At 40.9% G+C, this 19,037-nt stretch overlaps 1 protein-coding gene across 2 annotated transcripts in view; it reads left to right on the top strand.

Annotated features, from left to right (window-relative positions):
- ptpn4a (protein tyrosine phosphatase non-receptor type 4a) overlaps positions 1-19,037 on the top strand; it is a 355,125-nt gene that overhangs the window by 103,427 nt on the left and 232,661 nt on the right. For both annotated transcript variants that reach the window (XM_072579890.1, XM_072579891.1), the window contains exon 2: positions 16,068-16,222. In XM_072579890.1, coding sequence (XP_072435991.1) covers positions 16,068-16,222 — 155 coding nt within the window. The remainder of the gene's footprint in view (positions 1-16,067; positions 16,223-19,037) is intronic.

Below are 19,037 nucleotides of genomic sequence, written 5' to 3'. Positions count from 1 at the left end.
GTGTGTGTGTGTGTGTGTGGGGGGGGGGGGGGTGCAGATGTTCACAGGTAAAGGGACAGCTGGAAAATGGGAAGCCTTCAAAAATGAGAGAACGAGAGTCCAGAGACATGATGTTCCTGATAGGGACTAAGGCAAAGCTGGTTGGTGTAGGCAATGCTGGATGACTAGAGAAATAGAGGTTTTTGTTCAGAAAAAGAAGGAAGCATATATTCGGTATAGACAGGAGAGATCGAGTGAATCCTGAGAGGAGAAAGGCAGTCTGAGTATACATATGTGATTAGGCAAGAATTAGGATGCATAGAATGGGATGGCAAAATGCAGGGGCTGCAGACAATCAAAATGTGGAGCTGGTTTAAGGAACATATATTGCGTGTCCTTGATAGGTCTGTCCCTGTCAGGCAGGGAGGAAGTGATAAGGTAAGGGAACGGTGGTTTACTACAGAAGTTGCATCTCTTGTTAAGAAGGAGGAGGTTTGTGTGTTGAGGTGATGGAGCATTACAGATCAGCTAGGAAGGATTTAAAGAGTTCAAAAAGAGCAAAGAGAGGACACAAGCAGTCTTTAGTAAATAGAATAAAGGAGAACCCTAAAGCTTTCTATAGGTCTGTGAGGAATAAAAGGGTGATTAGGGTAGGAATAGGGCCAAAGACAGAAATAGGAAGTTGAATGTGGACCCTGTAGAGATCGGAGAGGTGCTAAATGAACATTTCTCATCGGTGCTCACTCAGGAAATAGAGAATATTGTAGAGGAGAAGAATGAGGTATGAGATATTAGACTAGAAAGGATCGAGGTTAGTTACCATAAGACATAGGAGTGGAAGTAAGGCCATTCGGCCCATCGAGTCCACTCCTCCATTCAATCATGGCTGATGGGCATTTCAAATCCACTTACCCGCATTCTCCCCGTAGCCCTTAATTCCTTGTGACATCAAGAATTTATCAATCTCTGCCTTGAAGACATTTAGTGTCCCGGCCTCCACTGCACTCCGCGGCAAATAATTCCACAGGCGCACCACTCTCTGGCTGAAGAAATGTCTCCGCATTTCTGTTCTGAATTTACCCCCTCTAATTCTAAGGCTGTGTCCACGGGTCCTAGTCTCCTCGCCTAACAGAAACAATTATCTAGCGTCCACCCTTTCCAAGCCATCTATTATCTTGTAAGTTTCTATTAGATCTCCACTTAATCTTCTAAACTCCAATGAATACAATCCCAGGATCCTCAGCCGTTCCTCGTATGTTAGACCTACCATTCCAGGGATCATCCGTGTGTATCTCCTCTGGACACGCTGCAGTGCCAGTATGTCCTTTCTGAGGGGTGGGGACCAAAACTGGACACAATACTCCAAATGAGGCCTAACCAGAGCTTTATAAAGTCTCAGTAGCACAACGGTGCTTTTATATTCCAACCCTCTTGAGATCAATGACAACATTGCATTCACAGACTCAACCTGCATGCTTACCTTTAGAGAATCCTGTACTAGCACTCCCAGATCCCTTTGTACTTTGGCTTTATGAATTTTCTCACCGTTTAGAAAGTAGTCCATGCTTCTATTCTTTTTTCCAAAGTGCAAGACCTCGCATTTGCTCACGTTGAATTCCATCATCCATTTCCTGGACCACTCTTCCAAACTGTCTAGATCCTTCTGCAGCCTCCTCAGTACGAACTGCATGTCCACCTAACTTTGTATCATCGGCAAACTTCGCTAGAATGCCCCCAGTCCCTTCATCCAGATCATTAATATATAACGTGAACAGCTGCAGCCCCAACACTGAACCCTGCGGGACACTGCTTGTCACCGGCTGCCATTCTGAAAAAGAACCTTTTATCTGAACTCTCTGCCTTCTGTCAGACAGCCAATCCTCAATCCATACCAGTAGCTCATCTCGAACACCATGGGCCCTCACCTTACTCAGCAGCCTCCCGTGTAGCACCTTATCAAAGGCCTTTTTGGAAGTCTAGATAGACCACATCCACTGGGTTTCCCTGATCTAACCTACTTGTCACCTCTTCAAAGAATTCCAACAGGTTTGTCAGGCATGACCTCCCCTTACTAAATCCACGTTGACTTGTTCTAATCCGACCCTGCTCTTCCAAGAATTTAGAAACCTCATCTTTATGATGGATTTTAGAATTTTACCAACAACCGAGGTTAGGCTCTTGGCCTATAATTTTCCATCTTTTGTCTTGATCCTTTCTTGAACAATGGGGTTACAACCGCAATCTTCCAATCATCCGGGACTTTCCCTGACTCCAGTGACTTTTGAAAGATCTCAACCAATGCCTCAGCTATTTCCTCAGCCACCTCTCTCAGAACTCTAGGATGTATCCCATCAGGGCCAGGAGATTTATCAATTTTAAGACCTTTTAGCTTTTCTAGCACTCTCTCTTTTGTAATGACAACCATACTCAACTCAGCCCCCTGACTCCCTTTAATTGTTGGGATATTACTCATGTCCTCCACTGTGAAGACTGATGCAAAGTACTTATTAAATTCTCCAGCTATTTCCTTATCTCCCATCACTAGGCTTCCAGCATCAGTTTGAAGTGGCCCAATGTCTACTTTTCACTGTCGTTTGCTTCTTATGTATTGAAAGATACTTTTTACTATCATTTCTAATATTACTGGCTAGCCTACCTTCATATTTGATCCTCTCCTTCCTTAATTCTCTCTTTGTTATCCTCTGTTTTTGTTGCCTTCCCAATCTTCTGATTTCCCAGTGCTCTTGGCCACTTTATAGGATCTCTCCTTTTCTTTGATACATTTCCTGACTTCCTTTGTCAGCCATTGCTGTCTAATCCCTCCCTGGATAATCTTTCTTTTCTTGGGGATGAACCTCTGTACAGTGTCCTCAATTATACCCACAAACTCCTGCCATTTTTGCTCTACTGTCTTCCCTGCTAGGCTCTGCTTCCAGTCTATTTTCATCAGTTCCTCTCTCATACCCTCATAATTACCTTTATTTAAGGGAGCTGAGGGGCAACATTTTCCACAGAGGATGGTGTATAGGCGGAACGGACTGTCAGAGGAAATGGTAAAAACAAGTATAATTACAACATGGAAAAGACACTCTGGCAGGTACGTGGAGAGGAGAAGATTTGAAGGGATATGGGCAAAACACAGGCAAATGCGACTCATTCCATTTTGGAAACCTCGGCCGAAGAGTCATGCAGCACAGAAACAGACCCTATGTCTCCAGTTGCTGGAGGAGGACACTATCGAGACAAGGCATGTTGCAGAGACTGAAGCAAGTCACGGCGATATGGTTGGTCATCTGGACTGGAGGTTTCAAATATGTGAAATAATTGGTGAGAGGGGAGGAGATGACAGATATAAGAACTATTATAGGAGTTAGAATGATTGAAGACACTGGTCCACAAGATACCATCGATACAGTGTTGGTCAAGCCATTGATAGTGTTGGATAGGGAATGGGGAACAACAAGATCCCAGGAAGCAATTACCACTTTCTCATGGGAGGCCTGCTTTCCCCTCTGTTGTCCTGAAGCTCACCAAGACAGCACACGCCTGGATTGAAAACTGGGAACTCCTGATGCTGTCTTAGTACAACAAAACTTAAAGTAAAGGTGGTGACTGAGCCTGGAGTGTGTCTGTACTGTGCTCCCCCTCCAGCACTATATCTATGTCATGTCTTGTTAGCTGATGTTCGGAACCCTCTCATTGCTCTCTGCTCTATTCACTGGAATGACAATATCAGGCGGCAGGATTTATTGAAGGCTCCTGACCTCCCTCACCCTTGTCTCTCTGGCTGACCTCTTCCCAACCAGTAGCTGGCAAGTCTATTGAGTCAGGAACTCAGAGTACCTGTGGAAGACACAGAAATAGGCAGAATAGGAAATTAGACTGATGAGTGATCTTACCTCGCTGCAAGATTTATTGAAGGCTCCAGAACTCCCTGGCCTCAGACTGACCAACTGCATTCGATGAGGTGATTGACGAGCCACCCAGCAGTTGGAAAGTTTGAGTCAGGACCTTCCTGAGTACTTACAGGAGACAGAGAAACGCACAGGTGTTATCAATTCTAGAAGGAGTGAAAGTAGACAAGTCCCCTGAGCCGGATGGGATTTATCCGAGGATTCTCTGGGAAACTAGGAAGGATATAGCAGAGCCGTTGGCTTTGATATTTGAGTCGTTATTGTCTAAAGGTTCAGTACCTGAGGACTGGAGGATTGCAAATGTCGTGTCCTTGTTCAAGAAGGGCAGCAGAGATGACACAGGTAATTATAGACCAGTGCGCCTTCCTTCTGTTATAGGAAAGGATTCGGACAGGATTATAAGAGATAAGATTTATCTTAGCAAGCAACAATTTGATTTCAGATAGTCAACATGGTTTTGTCAAGGGCAGGTCGTATCTCACAAACCTCATTGAGTTTTTTGAGAAGCTGGCCAAGCATGTAAGTGGGGGTAGGGCAGTTGATGTGGTATACATGGACTTCACTAAAGCCTTTGATAAAGTTCCACATGGTAGGCTGTTGGAGAAAATGCAGAGGCATGGAATTGAGGATGATTTAGCAGTTTGGATTAGAAACTGGCTTTCTGGAAGAAGGCAGCGAGTGGTGATTGATGGAAAATATTCAGTCTGGAGTCCAGTTACTAGTGGTGTGCCACAAGGATCTGTTTTGGGACCACTGCTGTTTGTCATTTTTATAAATGACTTAGACGCAGGCATAGGTGGATGGATTAGTAAATTTGCAGACGACACTAATGTTGGTGGAATAGTGGACAGTTTGGAAGAATGTTACAGGTTGCAGGGGGATTTGGATAAACTGCAGAATTGGGCTGAGATGTGGCAAATGGAGTTCAATGCAGCTAAATGTGAGGTGATGCACTTTGGGAAGAATAACAGGAAGGCAGAGTACTGGGTCAATGGAAAGATTCTTGGTAGTGTGGATGTGCAGAGGGATCTTGGAGTTCATGTGCATAGATCCCTGAAAGTTGCCACCCAGGTGGATAGTGCTGTGAAGAAGGCATACGGTGTGTTAGGTTTCATTGGTAGAGGGATTGAGTTCCGGAATCGCAATACCATGCTGCAACTATACAAAACGCTGGTGCAGCCACACTTGGAATATTGTGTACAGTTCTGCTCGCCTCATTACAGGAAGGATGTGGATGCATTGGAAAAGGTGCAGAGGAGAATTTACCAGGATATTGTCTGGTCTGGAGGGAAGGTCTTATGAGGAAAGGCTGGGAGACTCTGGTCTGTTCTCATTGGAAAGAAGAAGGCTAAGGGGATTTGATAGAGATGTATATACAAGATGATTAGATAGAGTAGACAGTGAAGTACCTTTTCCTCAGATGATGACGTCAGCTTGTATGAGAGGGCATAACTTCAAATTGAGGGGTGATAGATTTAAGACAGATGTCAGAGGAAAGTTCTTTACACACAGTGGTAAGAGCATGGAATGCCCTACCTGCTCGGGTAGTCAACTGAGCCACATTAGGGAGATTTAAACAATCCTTAGATAAGCACATGGATGATTTTGGGATAGTGTAGGGGGACACAGGTCGGTGCAGCATCGAGAGCCAAAGGGCCTGTTCTGTGCTGTATTGTTCTATGTTCTGTAAGAGGGAAATCAGAAGAGCAAAAAGGGGACAAAGAACAAAGAAAATTTACAGCCCAGGAACAGGTTCTTCAAGCCTGAGCCGATCCAAATCTACTGTCTAAACCTGTTGCCTAATTCCTAAGCATCTGTATCCCTCTGCTCCCCACCTACTCATGCATCTGTCCAGACGCATCTTAAATGAATCTGCCATGCCTACCTCTACCACTTCTGCTGGCAACGTGTTCCAGATGCCCACCTCTCGTTATTGAAACCTTCACCCTGGGAAAAAACTTGTCTCTATCCACCCTGTCTATACCCTTCATGATTTTGTAAATCTCAATCAGGTCCCCCCTCAATCTCCCTTTTTTTTCTAATGAAATCAAACCTAACCTACTTAACCTCTCTACATAGTTAGCACCTTCCATACCAGGCAACATCTTTGTAAACCTTCTCTGCACCCTCTCCAAAGCATCCACATCCTTTACACAGTATTCTAAATGTGGCTGAACCAATGTCTTGTACAAGTTTTTACATGACTTACTAGCTCTTATATACTCAATACCCTAACCAATGAAGGCAAACATACTATATGCCGCCTTGACCACTCTATCCACGTGTGCAGCAACCTTCAGGGTACAATGGACCTGCAGTCCCAGATCGCTCTGCCCATCAACTTCTCCCAAGGTTCTTCCATTTACTGTATAATTTGCTCTGGAATTAGTCTTGCCTAAATGCATCACCTCACCTTTGTCTGGATTGAAATCCATCTGCCACTTCTCCGTCCAACTCTCCAGTCTATGTATATCCTCCCGTATTCTCTGATAGTCCCTTACACTTTCTGCTACTCCACCAATCTTAGTGTCATCTGCAAACTTGCTGATCGTCCCAACAGTCCCCTCTTCCAGATCATTTATGTATATTACAAACAACAGTGCCCCAACACGAACCTCTGTGGAACCCCACTGGTCTCCTTTCTCCATTTCGAGAAACGCCCTTCAACTACAACTCTGTCTCCTGTTGCTCAACCAGTTCTTTATCCACCTAGCTAGAACACCGTGCACACCGTGTGACTCCACTTTCTCTATTAGTTTACCATGGGGAACCTTATCAAACGCCTTACTAAAGTCCATGTATATGACATCAACAGCCCTTCCTTCATCTATCAACTTGGTCACTTCCTCAAAGAACTCTATTAAGTTGGTAAGGCACAATCTCCCCCGCACAAAACTATGTTGCCTATTACTGATATGCCCATTCTTTTATAAATATAAATAGCTCCTATTCCTCGGTACCCTCTCCAGCAACTTTCCCACCACTGACGTCAGGCTCACTGGTCTAGTTATCTGGAATATCCCTACTACCCTTCTTGTACAGGGGGACAACATGAGCAACCTTCCATGAGATAGTTTTGGTAAATTGGGTTAAGGAGAATCCAAAGGGTTTTTACAAATATATGAAGGACAAATGGGTAACCAGGGAGAGAATAGGGCCCCTCAGTGGACAAGGTAGCTTACGTGTGGAGCTGCTGGAGATGGGGTCAGATATTAAATGAGTTGGAATGAAGGGTCTGTTTCCATACTGTACATCTGACCCTATAAGTAAGCATGGTAGCCTAATTAGCAAATTTGGATTACATGGGAGTCAGGGAAAGGCTTGCTAATTGGTTACAAAATTGGCTTGACGGGAGGTGACACAAGGTGGTGGTGGAGGGTTGTTTTTTGGACTGGAGGCTTCTGACCACTGGTGGGTGTCCCATAGGGATCAATACTGGGTCCACTTCTGTTTGTTATTTATATAAATAATTTGGATGGGAATGTATGAGACATGTTAGTAAGTTTCAAATGACACCAAAATCAGCATGATGATGGATAGTGAAGACGTTTTATAAAGATTACCAAGCGGTCTTGATCAATTGGGTCAATTGACTGAGGAGTGGCAGATGGAGTTTGATTCGGATAAATGTGAGGTGCTGCATTTTGGTACTACAAACAAAGACAGGGCTTATACAATAAAGGTAGGGTTCTGGGTAGCGTTGAAGAATGAAAGGCCTAGAAGTTCAGATACATAATTCTTGGAAATTTGCATCACAGATGGACAGGGTGGTTAAGAAAATATTTAGCCGACTTGCCTTCATTGCTCAGACTTTTGAGTAAAGCAGTTCAGCTGTCATGTTGAGGTTGTACAGGATATTGATGAGGCTCCGCTGAAGTACTGTGTTACTACATTTTGAGAAGGTTCAGCAAAGGCTTATCAGGATGTTACCTGGAATGGAAAGTTTGAATTATAAAGATTGTCTAGGACCTTTCTGACTGGAGCTTTAGGTGGTAGAGCGGTGACCATATTGACATTTATAAAACCAAGAGGGGCATAGATAAGGTAAATGGCAAGGTCTTTTCCCTAAGTTTGGGAATTCCCAAACTCTGGGACATATTTTTAAGGTGAGAGGAGAACGTTTGAAGAAGGACGAGGGCAGTTTTTTTTAAACAGTGATTTGTATGTGGAATGAACCACCAGAAGAAGTGGTGGAGGCAGATAAAGTGATGACAACATTTAAAAGATGTTTGGATAAGTACATGAATAGGAGAGGTTTGGCGGGACATGGGCCAAATACAAGCAAGTGGGACTAGTTTAGTTTCGGAATATAGTCAGTGTGGACAAGTGGGCCCTATGGTCTGTTTCTATGCAAGCCCACTTTTTTTCGAGTTGGTCATCCTGCATTGTCTGTGCTAAAAGTGACAAAAGATTAATCAGAGCAACTTGCTCTCTTTTTTAACCTTTAAATTTCAGTGACCTTCTGGTGAAACTGTGCAGTACCCCTTTCAGGGTCTTTTCTTGGAGTCAACATCTTACAGCATGGAAACAAATCCTTTGCAGTGTAACCAGGACTGCATGCAGTATTCCAGAAGAGGCCTCACAAACGCCTGGTATAAGCTGAACATGGTATCCCAACTCCTATCCTGAGGTCTGTGCAATGAAGGCAAATTTGCTAAATGCCGCCTTACCTACCCTGTGAAGCAAATTTCAAAGCATTTTGTGCCTGAACTCATAAATTTCTCATTCTCAAACACTACACGAGGCTCTACCATTAATAGTACAAATCCTATTCTTGTGTGTTTCACCAAAATAAACCACCTTGCATCCAAATTAAACTCCATCTGCCACTCCGAAGCCCATTGATCCAGTTGATCGAGACCTTTTTTTCACTGAGATAAATTTCTCCATTGTCCACTAGACCCAATTGTGTTGTCATCTGCAAACGTGCTAACCATGCTTCCTGCATTCTATCCAAATTGTTATGTGAATGACAAACAAAAGTGGACCCAGATGGGCTAATCTGGAGTGAACCATATTCCAAGGAATCGAAACCAAAAGAACTGCTGATGCTATAAGTCAGAAACAAAACTAGAAATTGCTGGAAAAGCTCAAAGTCTGGCAGCATCTGTGAAGAAAAATCAGGATACATATTTTGGGTTGAGGAGTAGCCTTTCCTCAACTCCTTAAAAACCATTCACAAAAACAATTGACTTGAGTTGTGTCAGACATGTTGATGGATTCATCAAATTGCAGAGAGATTCATTAATATGACTTCATGTCCTATTTTCATTGTTGAAAGATGCCTTTGGACAAAGATTTCACTTACCTTCTACTTGGAAGAGCTATGTGACATGTTTTGGATTGACATTATTTCTTCTTAAAGCCTTTCAATAAAGAATCAGTAATCAGTCATTGCTGCTTTAATTAATCATCTATGAATAATTTTTTTGCGTTCTTGACAGAAGCTACAAAATGATGTTTTGGCCTTGCCTTTGCTGATGATTTAGAAAAACATGACTGTCAAGTTTTTAAAACACCCTTCAGCTGATCAACTTCCTTTGTTCGAAGCACACTATTCAAGAAAAACCTATCCATTAATTTGCTGTGCATCGTTGTATAATGTTCCAAATTCCTCCTCTTAACTTATCAATGTACATGGCTAAATGAGGCAAATGCTCTTTCCTTTTCCAGTGGAAATTCATTTTCTCATTTCATTTGTAGGTTTCTTTTTAATGGTCCAGGATTATTACTCATCATTATTTGTAATTTGTGGCTTTAATCTGCTTCTGGTCACACCAAGTGGGCCTCTGAATCTGTGTGTTTGGAATATCCAGAATGTTGCTGGCTGCTTTCAAGTCTGGAGCCACAGGAGGTCAATTATAGAGTCATAGCGTTGTCCCGTTCCTGCCTCAGTCAAAGCAAAATTCTCAGAGACACAGTATAGTCTTACCTCCTTCATCTTTATTCCGGGCCCTGGAGGGAGAGAGAACAATCTCCCATGTGCACAAGGGCATGCGTTCTGTCTTTTCTCAAACAGCAGATTCTTAAGGAACTATATAGTCACTTAGAGGGAGCAGCTTCCAAATAAGGCAATATCTATATTGATTGGGTGACCATCACAATCAGCGAGCATTGACAGTTAAGGTTAAGCCATCTGGCATTATACAATGGATGCTTTTCACCTTGTTAACTGGTGTTACATAAGGGATGTTTGTTACCTTGTTAACCCACTACCCTTGCCTCCAGGATTTCATTGTTTACTGCAAGTTGTTATCTGATCTAAGTCATGCTTGCTGAGCCTTTGTTACACAACCCAAAACTTAACTCTTCCCTACCTGCTCAACCTTATACATTTTCTCATTCCCTCCTTTTATCATTTCATGATAACCACCTAGATGGCACTACCAACTTTCATAAGAGTCTGACAGCCAGTATTTAAGCAAGTTGTTGACACACAGCATACAGTTATTATAACAACAAAAATTACTAGTCTATCCAGTAAATAGAATTTCTACGATCCTCTCATGTGCGGAAAGAAGTTCACCAGTGAAGTTCTTAAATCCACAGTCCTTAGTTACCATTCCATCCCTTCCAAGTTGAGTAGAAAAGAGCCAGTTCTCCAAAATCCCTTTCAGTAAAATTCAACCTGAAAACAAAATCCAGTCTGTCCTTCTGCATCACTCTGGAGAATTCTGAATTCTTAGAAAAGCGCAGTTAAATACTTAACAAAACTGACGAGACTTCCATCCTTCCGGAGATGCTTCAGATAAAGGATACTAGTGCATCTGAACATGCATCAGCTGCAGCAACAGGCTAGGTTAATGTAGCTTTCTTTGCTGCTTCAGTTCCTGCTCTGCTGTTTTAAATGTAACAAAGCCAGCTTGCTGTTGGTCAGTTAACCCTCATATCCCTTAAATGATCAAAAGATGAGCTAAAGCTCATGTAGTTTAATGGGCAGATAAAAAGCGTTTCGACCTCCTCTTCACTGTTATCAACTTCGCTTTTCATGCTCATGACTGGGGAGCTGATTGAATCTGTTGTGGAGGGGTGGGTGGTGATCCGAAGGCCTGTTTTACCTGTGAATGGAGAAACTCTAGAGAAGATGTTAGCTGCTGAAAGTATCTTTGCATTTCCTCTCTCATTCCTTTCTTGCCGAGGTGGTTATTAGTATGAAGCTCTATGACAATCATATATTTAACTAAACTAAATTGTGTCTGCCAATTTCAATATTCGTTGAATTCTTGAAGTCTGTTACTCTGTTCAGTATCTATGACATTATCAAGTTTTATACAATCCATAAACGTCTAAATTGTACTGCCTAAACAATTTAGTCAATTATAAACAACAATCAATGGTCCTAAAATCAAACCCTTAGGTGCCTCCATTCAAGTTCTTCAAAAATTATTTTCCTTTAACAAATTGATACTTGGCTAATGTGAAAGCTGGCAGGGCAAGTAGTTCAAACGTCTGAAACAGCAAGAAAACAACAAAATGTTTCCTGTGCTTTAACAATTGAAGAGGCAGTTTCAGTTCAGATTTAAATCTCAAATATTTGTGGGAAACAAATGCTGAATATTTTAAAATATGTTCTCCAAATGAAATTTCTCAAATAAAACAGTCGGAATTACACTGACAACTTTGGTAGAGATCAACATTCTTTGAATTTGCAATATGAAGAGGGCCAATGAAATGTTAACAATAATGAACAGAACTGAAACAGCTCAGCCTCCAGTTCTAATATTCTCTAAAATCTTAACAAGACATCAAACTCAAAAAGCACTCTTTGTGAACACTCTGCATTTAAAAACACAGCAGCAGCAAAGATATTTTAATACAATACTCTCATCTGGCTATAGTATGACCACTGACCCGAATGTTTGTTTTTTAAACAGTCATTGTAGAATTTCAAACATGGGCTTAAGACACTGAATCAATTTATTTTAAGGTTACAATTTTGATAATTTTAAAAAGGACATAGTATTGTACAAGTTCAGTGTAAAAACAAAATCTGCCCCTTTACATAGCCCACAAAACATGTTGAATTGAGATCCTAATTCAAACAAGGCAAAACAATTAAAAGGATTTTCTGAACCAGGATTTTAACAGACCAAAATATTTAAATATCAAACTCTCAGCATGGCACAGTTTAGATTGAAACTTCCTTTTCTATATTAGTACAACCTTAATTTCAGCATTTCTCTTTTTTTCTGAAGAGCACCTAGTCAGAAAACTTTTCATTTCAATAAATGGGAAAAACACATATTTGAGACCCCCCCCCATCAGTTCACCTGGTGATGAACCATGAAATGGAAAGCGAGGAGCTAAAAATATGAAGGTCCCCAGAAACATCCACACCAGAGTCGGACAAAAATTAAATCACGTTCACAGACTCAGAATCAGCCACCACAGCACAAGGGAAAAAAAAACACAAATGATGGTCCAAGATTCCCAAAGCTCTGTAAAACCCACATTGCGCCTGGCGCGCACACAGAAAGATCACTGAAACATTCTCACCTTGGTGGAAACTGGACAAAGAAATGCCACCCCGCTATCGCATGAGGTCGCGAAGGAAAGAAAGATCAGCCGTACCTTCACAACGAAATCACATCCAAAAAAAACCTCACAGTGGAGCACACTGTGCTGCCGTTCAAGCCACTCTCTTTCCCCAGAACAAAGACCCTCAGAGCCTCAAATCTTGCAACTTGGGGGACTTTAACCTCGTTCTCACTTTACTTCTCAAGGGGGCTCAAACCTCTTTTCTTACTCTATATTTCAGGGCAGTCTAACCCCAGTTAAACCCAGAGGACTCGAACAAGAATCAAACACGGGAATGCAAGTCTCAATTAAAAGCCAAGGGACTCGACCCCAATTAAAACCCGGGGTCTCGAACCCCAGTTAAAACCGGGAGAACTTATGCCCCAATTAATCCCAGTGGACTTGAACCCCAGGGGGCATGAATTCCCATTAAACCCAGGGACACGAATCCCCACCAAACCCAGGGGACGCGAACCCCAATTAAAACCCACGGGACTCAAACCCCTGTTTGTCAGCACGTTTGCAAAACTCTTTTTCTACTGAACTAATAACCATTCGAGGAGTCTGTAGAATAGTGAGTAATCAAATGAGGGGACCGTTTCCGACACACAGGAATATCGAGAGGAACCAAGGTTTAAAATCTTACCTTGTGGTCCCATCCATCTTGAGACACCGATGCTCTGGGTGATCGCTGATACCGTCCGATTGTAACTATTTGTTTGGTTCCTGCTGACTATGCCACATTCCTGCCTCATTCGAAGCAAAACACCCAGAGATGCAGTATAGTTTTACCTCCTTTATATGTTTCGAGGCCTGGGAGGGTGAGAGAACAATCGCCCATGTTTACAGGGACGTGAGTTCTTGGTCTTCTCTCGAGCTGCAGATTCTTAAGGAATTATATAGTCACTTACAGGGTGCATCTTCCAAATAAGGCAACATCTACTTTGATTGGGTGACCATTATGATCAGGAGAATCGACGTTTCGGGCATGAGCCCTTCCTGAAGAAGGGCTCATGCCCGAAATGTTGATTCTCCTGCTCCTTGGATGCTGCCTGACCTGCGCTTTTCCAGCAATACATTTTCAGCTCTGATCTCCAGCGTCTGCAGTCCTCACTTTCTCCTGACCATTATGATCAGCAAGCATCAACAGTAAAGGTTAAGCCATTTGGCATTATACAGTGAATGTTCTTAACTTGTCAATTGGCATTATGTAATGGATGCTTTTCACCTCGTTAACCCACTACCTCCAGCACCTCATTGTTTACTGCAAGTTCTTATCTGGTCAAAGTTATGCTAGCCGAGCATTTGTTACACAACCCAAAACTTAATTCTTCCCTACCTGCTCATACCTTATACACTTTTTCAATAGAGTTCTATGATCATGATTTGTTTCCAGGTTTCTTGGTCAACTTCTGTTGCTTGCAATATTGTATGTAAGGCAGGCAACATTCATGTAAGTTTTCATCACCCTACAAAGACCTTTTAGACAAGTGTGAAATTTAGCTGAATTTTTTAAAATCTTCATCCTACAGAGAATGGTATTGAGAACAGGCAAGGCAACAAATGACAGCGCCCGGCTCCAAGAAAGAATAAAAGAAATAGTAATTTGACATGTCTTAAAGATTGCTTTACACTTTCTTAGGTAAAGTTGTCCTGAGGCAAGCAACAAATATGCAATGTAGCATCTGTTTTTGATTCAATTTGAGGAATCTTAGGAACTCAATCAAGTAGGTAGCAATAGGTTTCAGTATTTGGCACCATTTTAATTAGTTTGAGACTATAGTGTGTGCTCAGTATTTGTCTGTATTTTATTTGAATGGAGTGTATTTTTCAGTCAGTCAGTAATTCCAGATCTGTTTGTACTGAATTCAGTTATTCATTAACTTGTGGAAGAATTCTTCTAACTGCATTTGGGTTAACTGCTAATCTTGTCACATCCAGTTCTATCCCTCTTTTGGAGGATGAATTATTATTTCCTCTCGGAAATGACATTTTTTTAGAATAGTTTTTGTTTTAGAATGGTTATATTAAAATCCAGTTTATTTATGTTTTATGTTTATTCTAGTTTATCAGACTCCCCGTAATAAAATTTATTTAAAGGTTCAACTTAGGATATCATAATATGGATATGGGAACATATAAGATTGCCCTTCTGGCCGATCCCCAAAGCTGATGATACTTGCCCATCATGAAGCCAAAGTATTTGGGGTCCATGCCTCCCGTCAATTCCGTGACCTCGGCATTCAGGTGTTTATATCTCTCTTGTTTTTCTTGTCATGCTGTCTCCAGTGCTTTACTCTCATTCTTGTACAGCACTGTGACATCTACAACTGCGATCTTCTGGTCTTTTCTACATATAAGATCGGGCTTCCATAGGGAACCGTCTTTGCCAAGCGATGTCCAGCCGTACTTACTGATTAATACTTGACCACCTGCATCAAATTTCAATGGTTGCCACACTGTTCTCATTCCTGGAAACTAGAAAGGGGGAACAGTGGGAAGGTAAGGTTTGTGGGGGTACAGAGCCACGGTAATACAAAATCTAAGGCTAGAGCTGTGGGGCTTTATGTTCTCTCAGTTGAAAGTTAGATTTCAAATGATATATTCAGTGCAGTAAATATTACTTGAGAACAATGGGATTTGGTGGATAACATTGCTGATTGGTTGAGATCCACATACTTCTGACATCTTTTAATAATTTACATATTATTATGGAATAATTTCCCTAAGAAATATAACAATTCTCATAAACTTCATTTTTCTTGTATCTGCTTTTATTTTTAACCATATTATTCCCTCATTTATTATTTGTAGGTGAATGTTTCCTGATCGAGGAAGTTTGTTTGGCTTGGATTTATTTATTCTATCTGATGGACTTTGTACATTTGAAATATACCATTCGTTGTTAGAAGAATTTCTGTCACTTATTTTTTATAATTTTGAAACTGGGGATGTTTTATATTCTTATCCCAGCTGATTAACCTGTTTTATATGTATTGATGTAATCTGGAAATAGCATATAAAATATTCCAGATAAAATTTTCCATAAAATGTATTCCTCTGGCAGATTCCTTGCTAATTGAGTAATCCTAAAGAAGAATCCTATTGGATTTAAAACATTAACTTTGTCCATCTCTCCATAGATGCTGCCAGATCTGGCTTTCTTCAGTCACCAGGATCCACAGTACTTAGGTTTTTATTTTAATCCTTGTTAAATGCCCTTTTTCACTTTTTCATCTGATTCTGACTGAGGTAACCTAACTTAGGTCAAGATGTATTTGGCTTAATGCCACAGGTTTGTATTTACTCTGTGGAATCAAAGTATACATTTTTGTTGTCAAAAGGACACAGATAGAAACTGTGTTTTAAAATTGCTCTCTATTGGTTTAACTGCCCGAAAGTACTGGCAACTATGAGAAGAATTGTACTTTGTCTAATTGCAATGTGATCTTGTTTTCCCACATGTATCTTTGTTGTCATTTAATTGCTCCAATAGTTGCTACATGGTACTTGGCAGCATATCTGTTCAATTGTACTTATTTCAGACAATTAGCTGTTTCTGGTGGATTACTTTAGAGCAATGATTAATCCTAAAATTGAATTTTTTTTTTTACAGAATCAAGAATTTTCTAATATTAACTGCTATTCTCTTTGTAGACCCTGTGTGGACAGTAATGACATCGCGTTTCCGGTTGCCAGCGGGCAGAACTTACAATGTGCGAGCATCAGAACTGGCTAGGGACAGACAACACACAGAAGTGGTGTGCAATATTCTTCTCTTGGATAACACTGTTCAAGCTTTCAAGGTTAATGTAAGTAAATTTACTTTGAATGTAGGGCAACCTTTTATGATGGAGTTTGATGTAATAATTTTGACATGACTTGTGGTAGAGTGCACAACAAATGGCCTGTGTGATTTGATGAAAGTAAAGATGTTAATTTCATAGTTCACCTAAAACGAAATGAATAAAACTATTTTGTAGATAGAAAGCAACACTGTTAGTGTATGGAGGAAATGAAGTAGATGAAACCAAACTATACCTCTGGCTAGAGGAGGATAGTATACTGAGAACCACCTTTGTTTCAAGTGCTGCAGCCAGTGCACAATTGGATTTTTAAAAAAGTAAGGAAACGTGTCCTTGAACATTATCAGACTTGTGTATAGTTCTTTGTTAAATTCAAACAGTTTGAAGAGTAGTATAATTATAAAGTACAGTATGACAGTATGCATAGAAGTGAAGTAATTGTACAGTGAACAGTTTTGGATGTAGAATAAGCATGCTTTCCTTGTTTGCTGTGTCTTCTCCACATAGACAACTACCTCCTTACCCACCTCAGAAAAAAAAACAAAGCCCTATCTCCCAATAGATTTTCATTATAGGAGAGCGGTGTCCCTCACAGCGCCAGGGACCCAGCTTCGATTCCAGCCTTGGGCAACTTTCTGTGTGGAGTTTGAACATTCTCCTCATCTTTACATGAGTTTCCTCCAGATGCTCCAGTTCCCTCCCAGAATCCAAAGATGTATAAATCAGGTGAATTGGCCATGCTAAATTGCCCATAATGTGAGGTACATGAGTCAAAGGTAAATTGAGGGGAATGGGTCTGGGTGGGTTATTCTTTGGAGGGTTGGTGAGGGCCTGTTTGCTTACTGTAGGGAATCTAATCTAATCTCATTTAAATTTAACTTTGTGTTGCCACAAATGTTTAGCAGTTTGTAGTGCTTTGTTTCTTTGCTATGTTGTACCACCTCAAGTAGTGATCAGACCACTGTAACAGAAAAAAGATAATTTGTGGTAACCAGTTCCAAAATGTTACTTCTGCTACTGCTTTCTACAAAGAACTCAAGCAGTGATAGGATGTTGGGATAGCTCTGCCTCCACCTTGCCCATCATTTATAATCCTTCAGAAAGGTGTGGAGCTGTTCCTGCCCCTTGCTGCAAGGTGGTGTGTGGTCAGAATTATAAAGGGGAAATGACGAATCAGAAGGGAAGAATGGCTTTTTTATTTTACATTGTATTAATTTCTCTTTGAACTCTTGACGTTATAAATCTAAAAGTCCAAATTTCAGCTATGCAATTGTTCAAGACTTTATATAGAATATATGAACTAAAGATATGTACAGAAAAAAATATTTTTCTTACTCTTATTTTTGTGTGCAGTGTCGGTCTATTCTAATATCCTGTATAACTGGGGTTGCTTTTTCAGGAAAACTTTGGAGATGGTCTTTTATGCAAATTTTACTTTAAGCGTGATTTTAGTAGGCTTCCAGGGATATGTAGATTTCTAGCAATGTAGTGCGGTAGTAATATTTTGGGAAGCAGATCAGTGGCTCATCTCACTTGCTCTTCCCATTCTTCTGCATCAGTGATCTCGGTGGCTAGGGATTAAAATTCCACAACATTTTTTAAAAATTTCACTCTTAATTTTAAGCTCTGTCTCAAAACTCTGTATATTCCTGGATAAGGATAAGCCTTGTCAGTGGTATTTTCAAGACCTTTTTAGTCTGAGTTACTGAACTATAGGAACAAGCAAAGGTTCTCCGTTCTGTGCTGTCTCTCACAAATTTGTCCACACTGATATTGTGTGCTGTAGTTCACCTAAAAGCACTGAGGTTAAGAAGGGAAAACTTTAAACAGATTTTGTTTCATGCCACATACTTTGACCCCCACCCCACAAGGAATTTGACTGCATTGAACTAAGATAGACTGTGAGTGATGGATAATTGAATACCCATGAGGTAAAAACAATGACTGCAGATGCTGGAAACTAGATTCTGGATGCTGCCTGAACTGCTGTGCTCTTCCAGCACCACTAATCCAGAAATTGAATATCCAGTTAAGAATATTGATGAAAAGTCACATTGAACTCCAAACCCTAAATCTACTTTGCTCTTTACAGGTACTGTTAGATCTGCTCAGTTTCTTTAGAACTTTGCTTTTAACCAGTTAACATTATTTGTTCAGGATAAATGTGAAATAAAACAAAGAACAGTGGATGCTGGAGATCTGAAATGAACAGAAACAGGAATTTCTGGAGAAATGCAGCAGGTGTGGCAGATCTGTGGAGAGAGAAACCAATTATTTGAGTCCAGTGACCCTTCTTCAGAATTAGAATCAACAAGGCAAAGGCAGTATTTATGCCAATGATGGGGGGAGGGGTGGTGCAGTATAGGTGACAGAATTAGAAAGAAAGCTGAAAATGTGAAAGCTACCAAAGGAATTGTTGATGTAAACCATGGAAGTAGAAGAGTTAGGTAGGTGATAATGAATAGTTGAAAATGGGTTTACTGTGCTTAAAAAAAACACATTTCATGATAGGATCTGTTGTTGTGGGGATAGATGTAGACATGCGAGGAGATGTCCACGCCTTGAAATTATTAAACTTTATATTACATCCTGATGTTGCAAGGTACTTAGGTAGAATCTGACATGTCCCTCCAGCTTGCATTGAGCCTGGCTAGAGCACTGCAACAGGCCTGAGACAAATGTTGGCATGGGAACCCAGTGGTATGTTGAAGTGATAGGCAACTGGAAGCTCAGTCATTTTTACAGACAGAACGCAGACATTCTGCAAAATGCTCATCCACTCTGCACTTCATCTCCTCAATCCAGAGGAGAACGCATTGTG

Source organism: Chiloscyllium punctatum, chromosome 10, assembly GCF_047496795.1.
Source record: "Chiloscyllium punctatum isolate Juve2018m chromosome 10, sChiPun1.3, whole genome shotgun sequence".
Taxonomy (NCBI): Eukaryota; Metazoa; Chordata; class Chondrichthyes; order Orectolobiformes; family Hemiscylliidae; genus Chiloscyllium; species Chiloscyllium punctatum.
The sequence above is the reverse complement of the archived record's forward strand: the minus strand, read 5'-3'. Positions and strand labels throughout refer to the sequence as shown.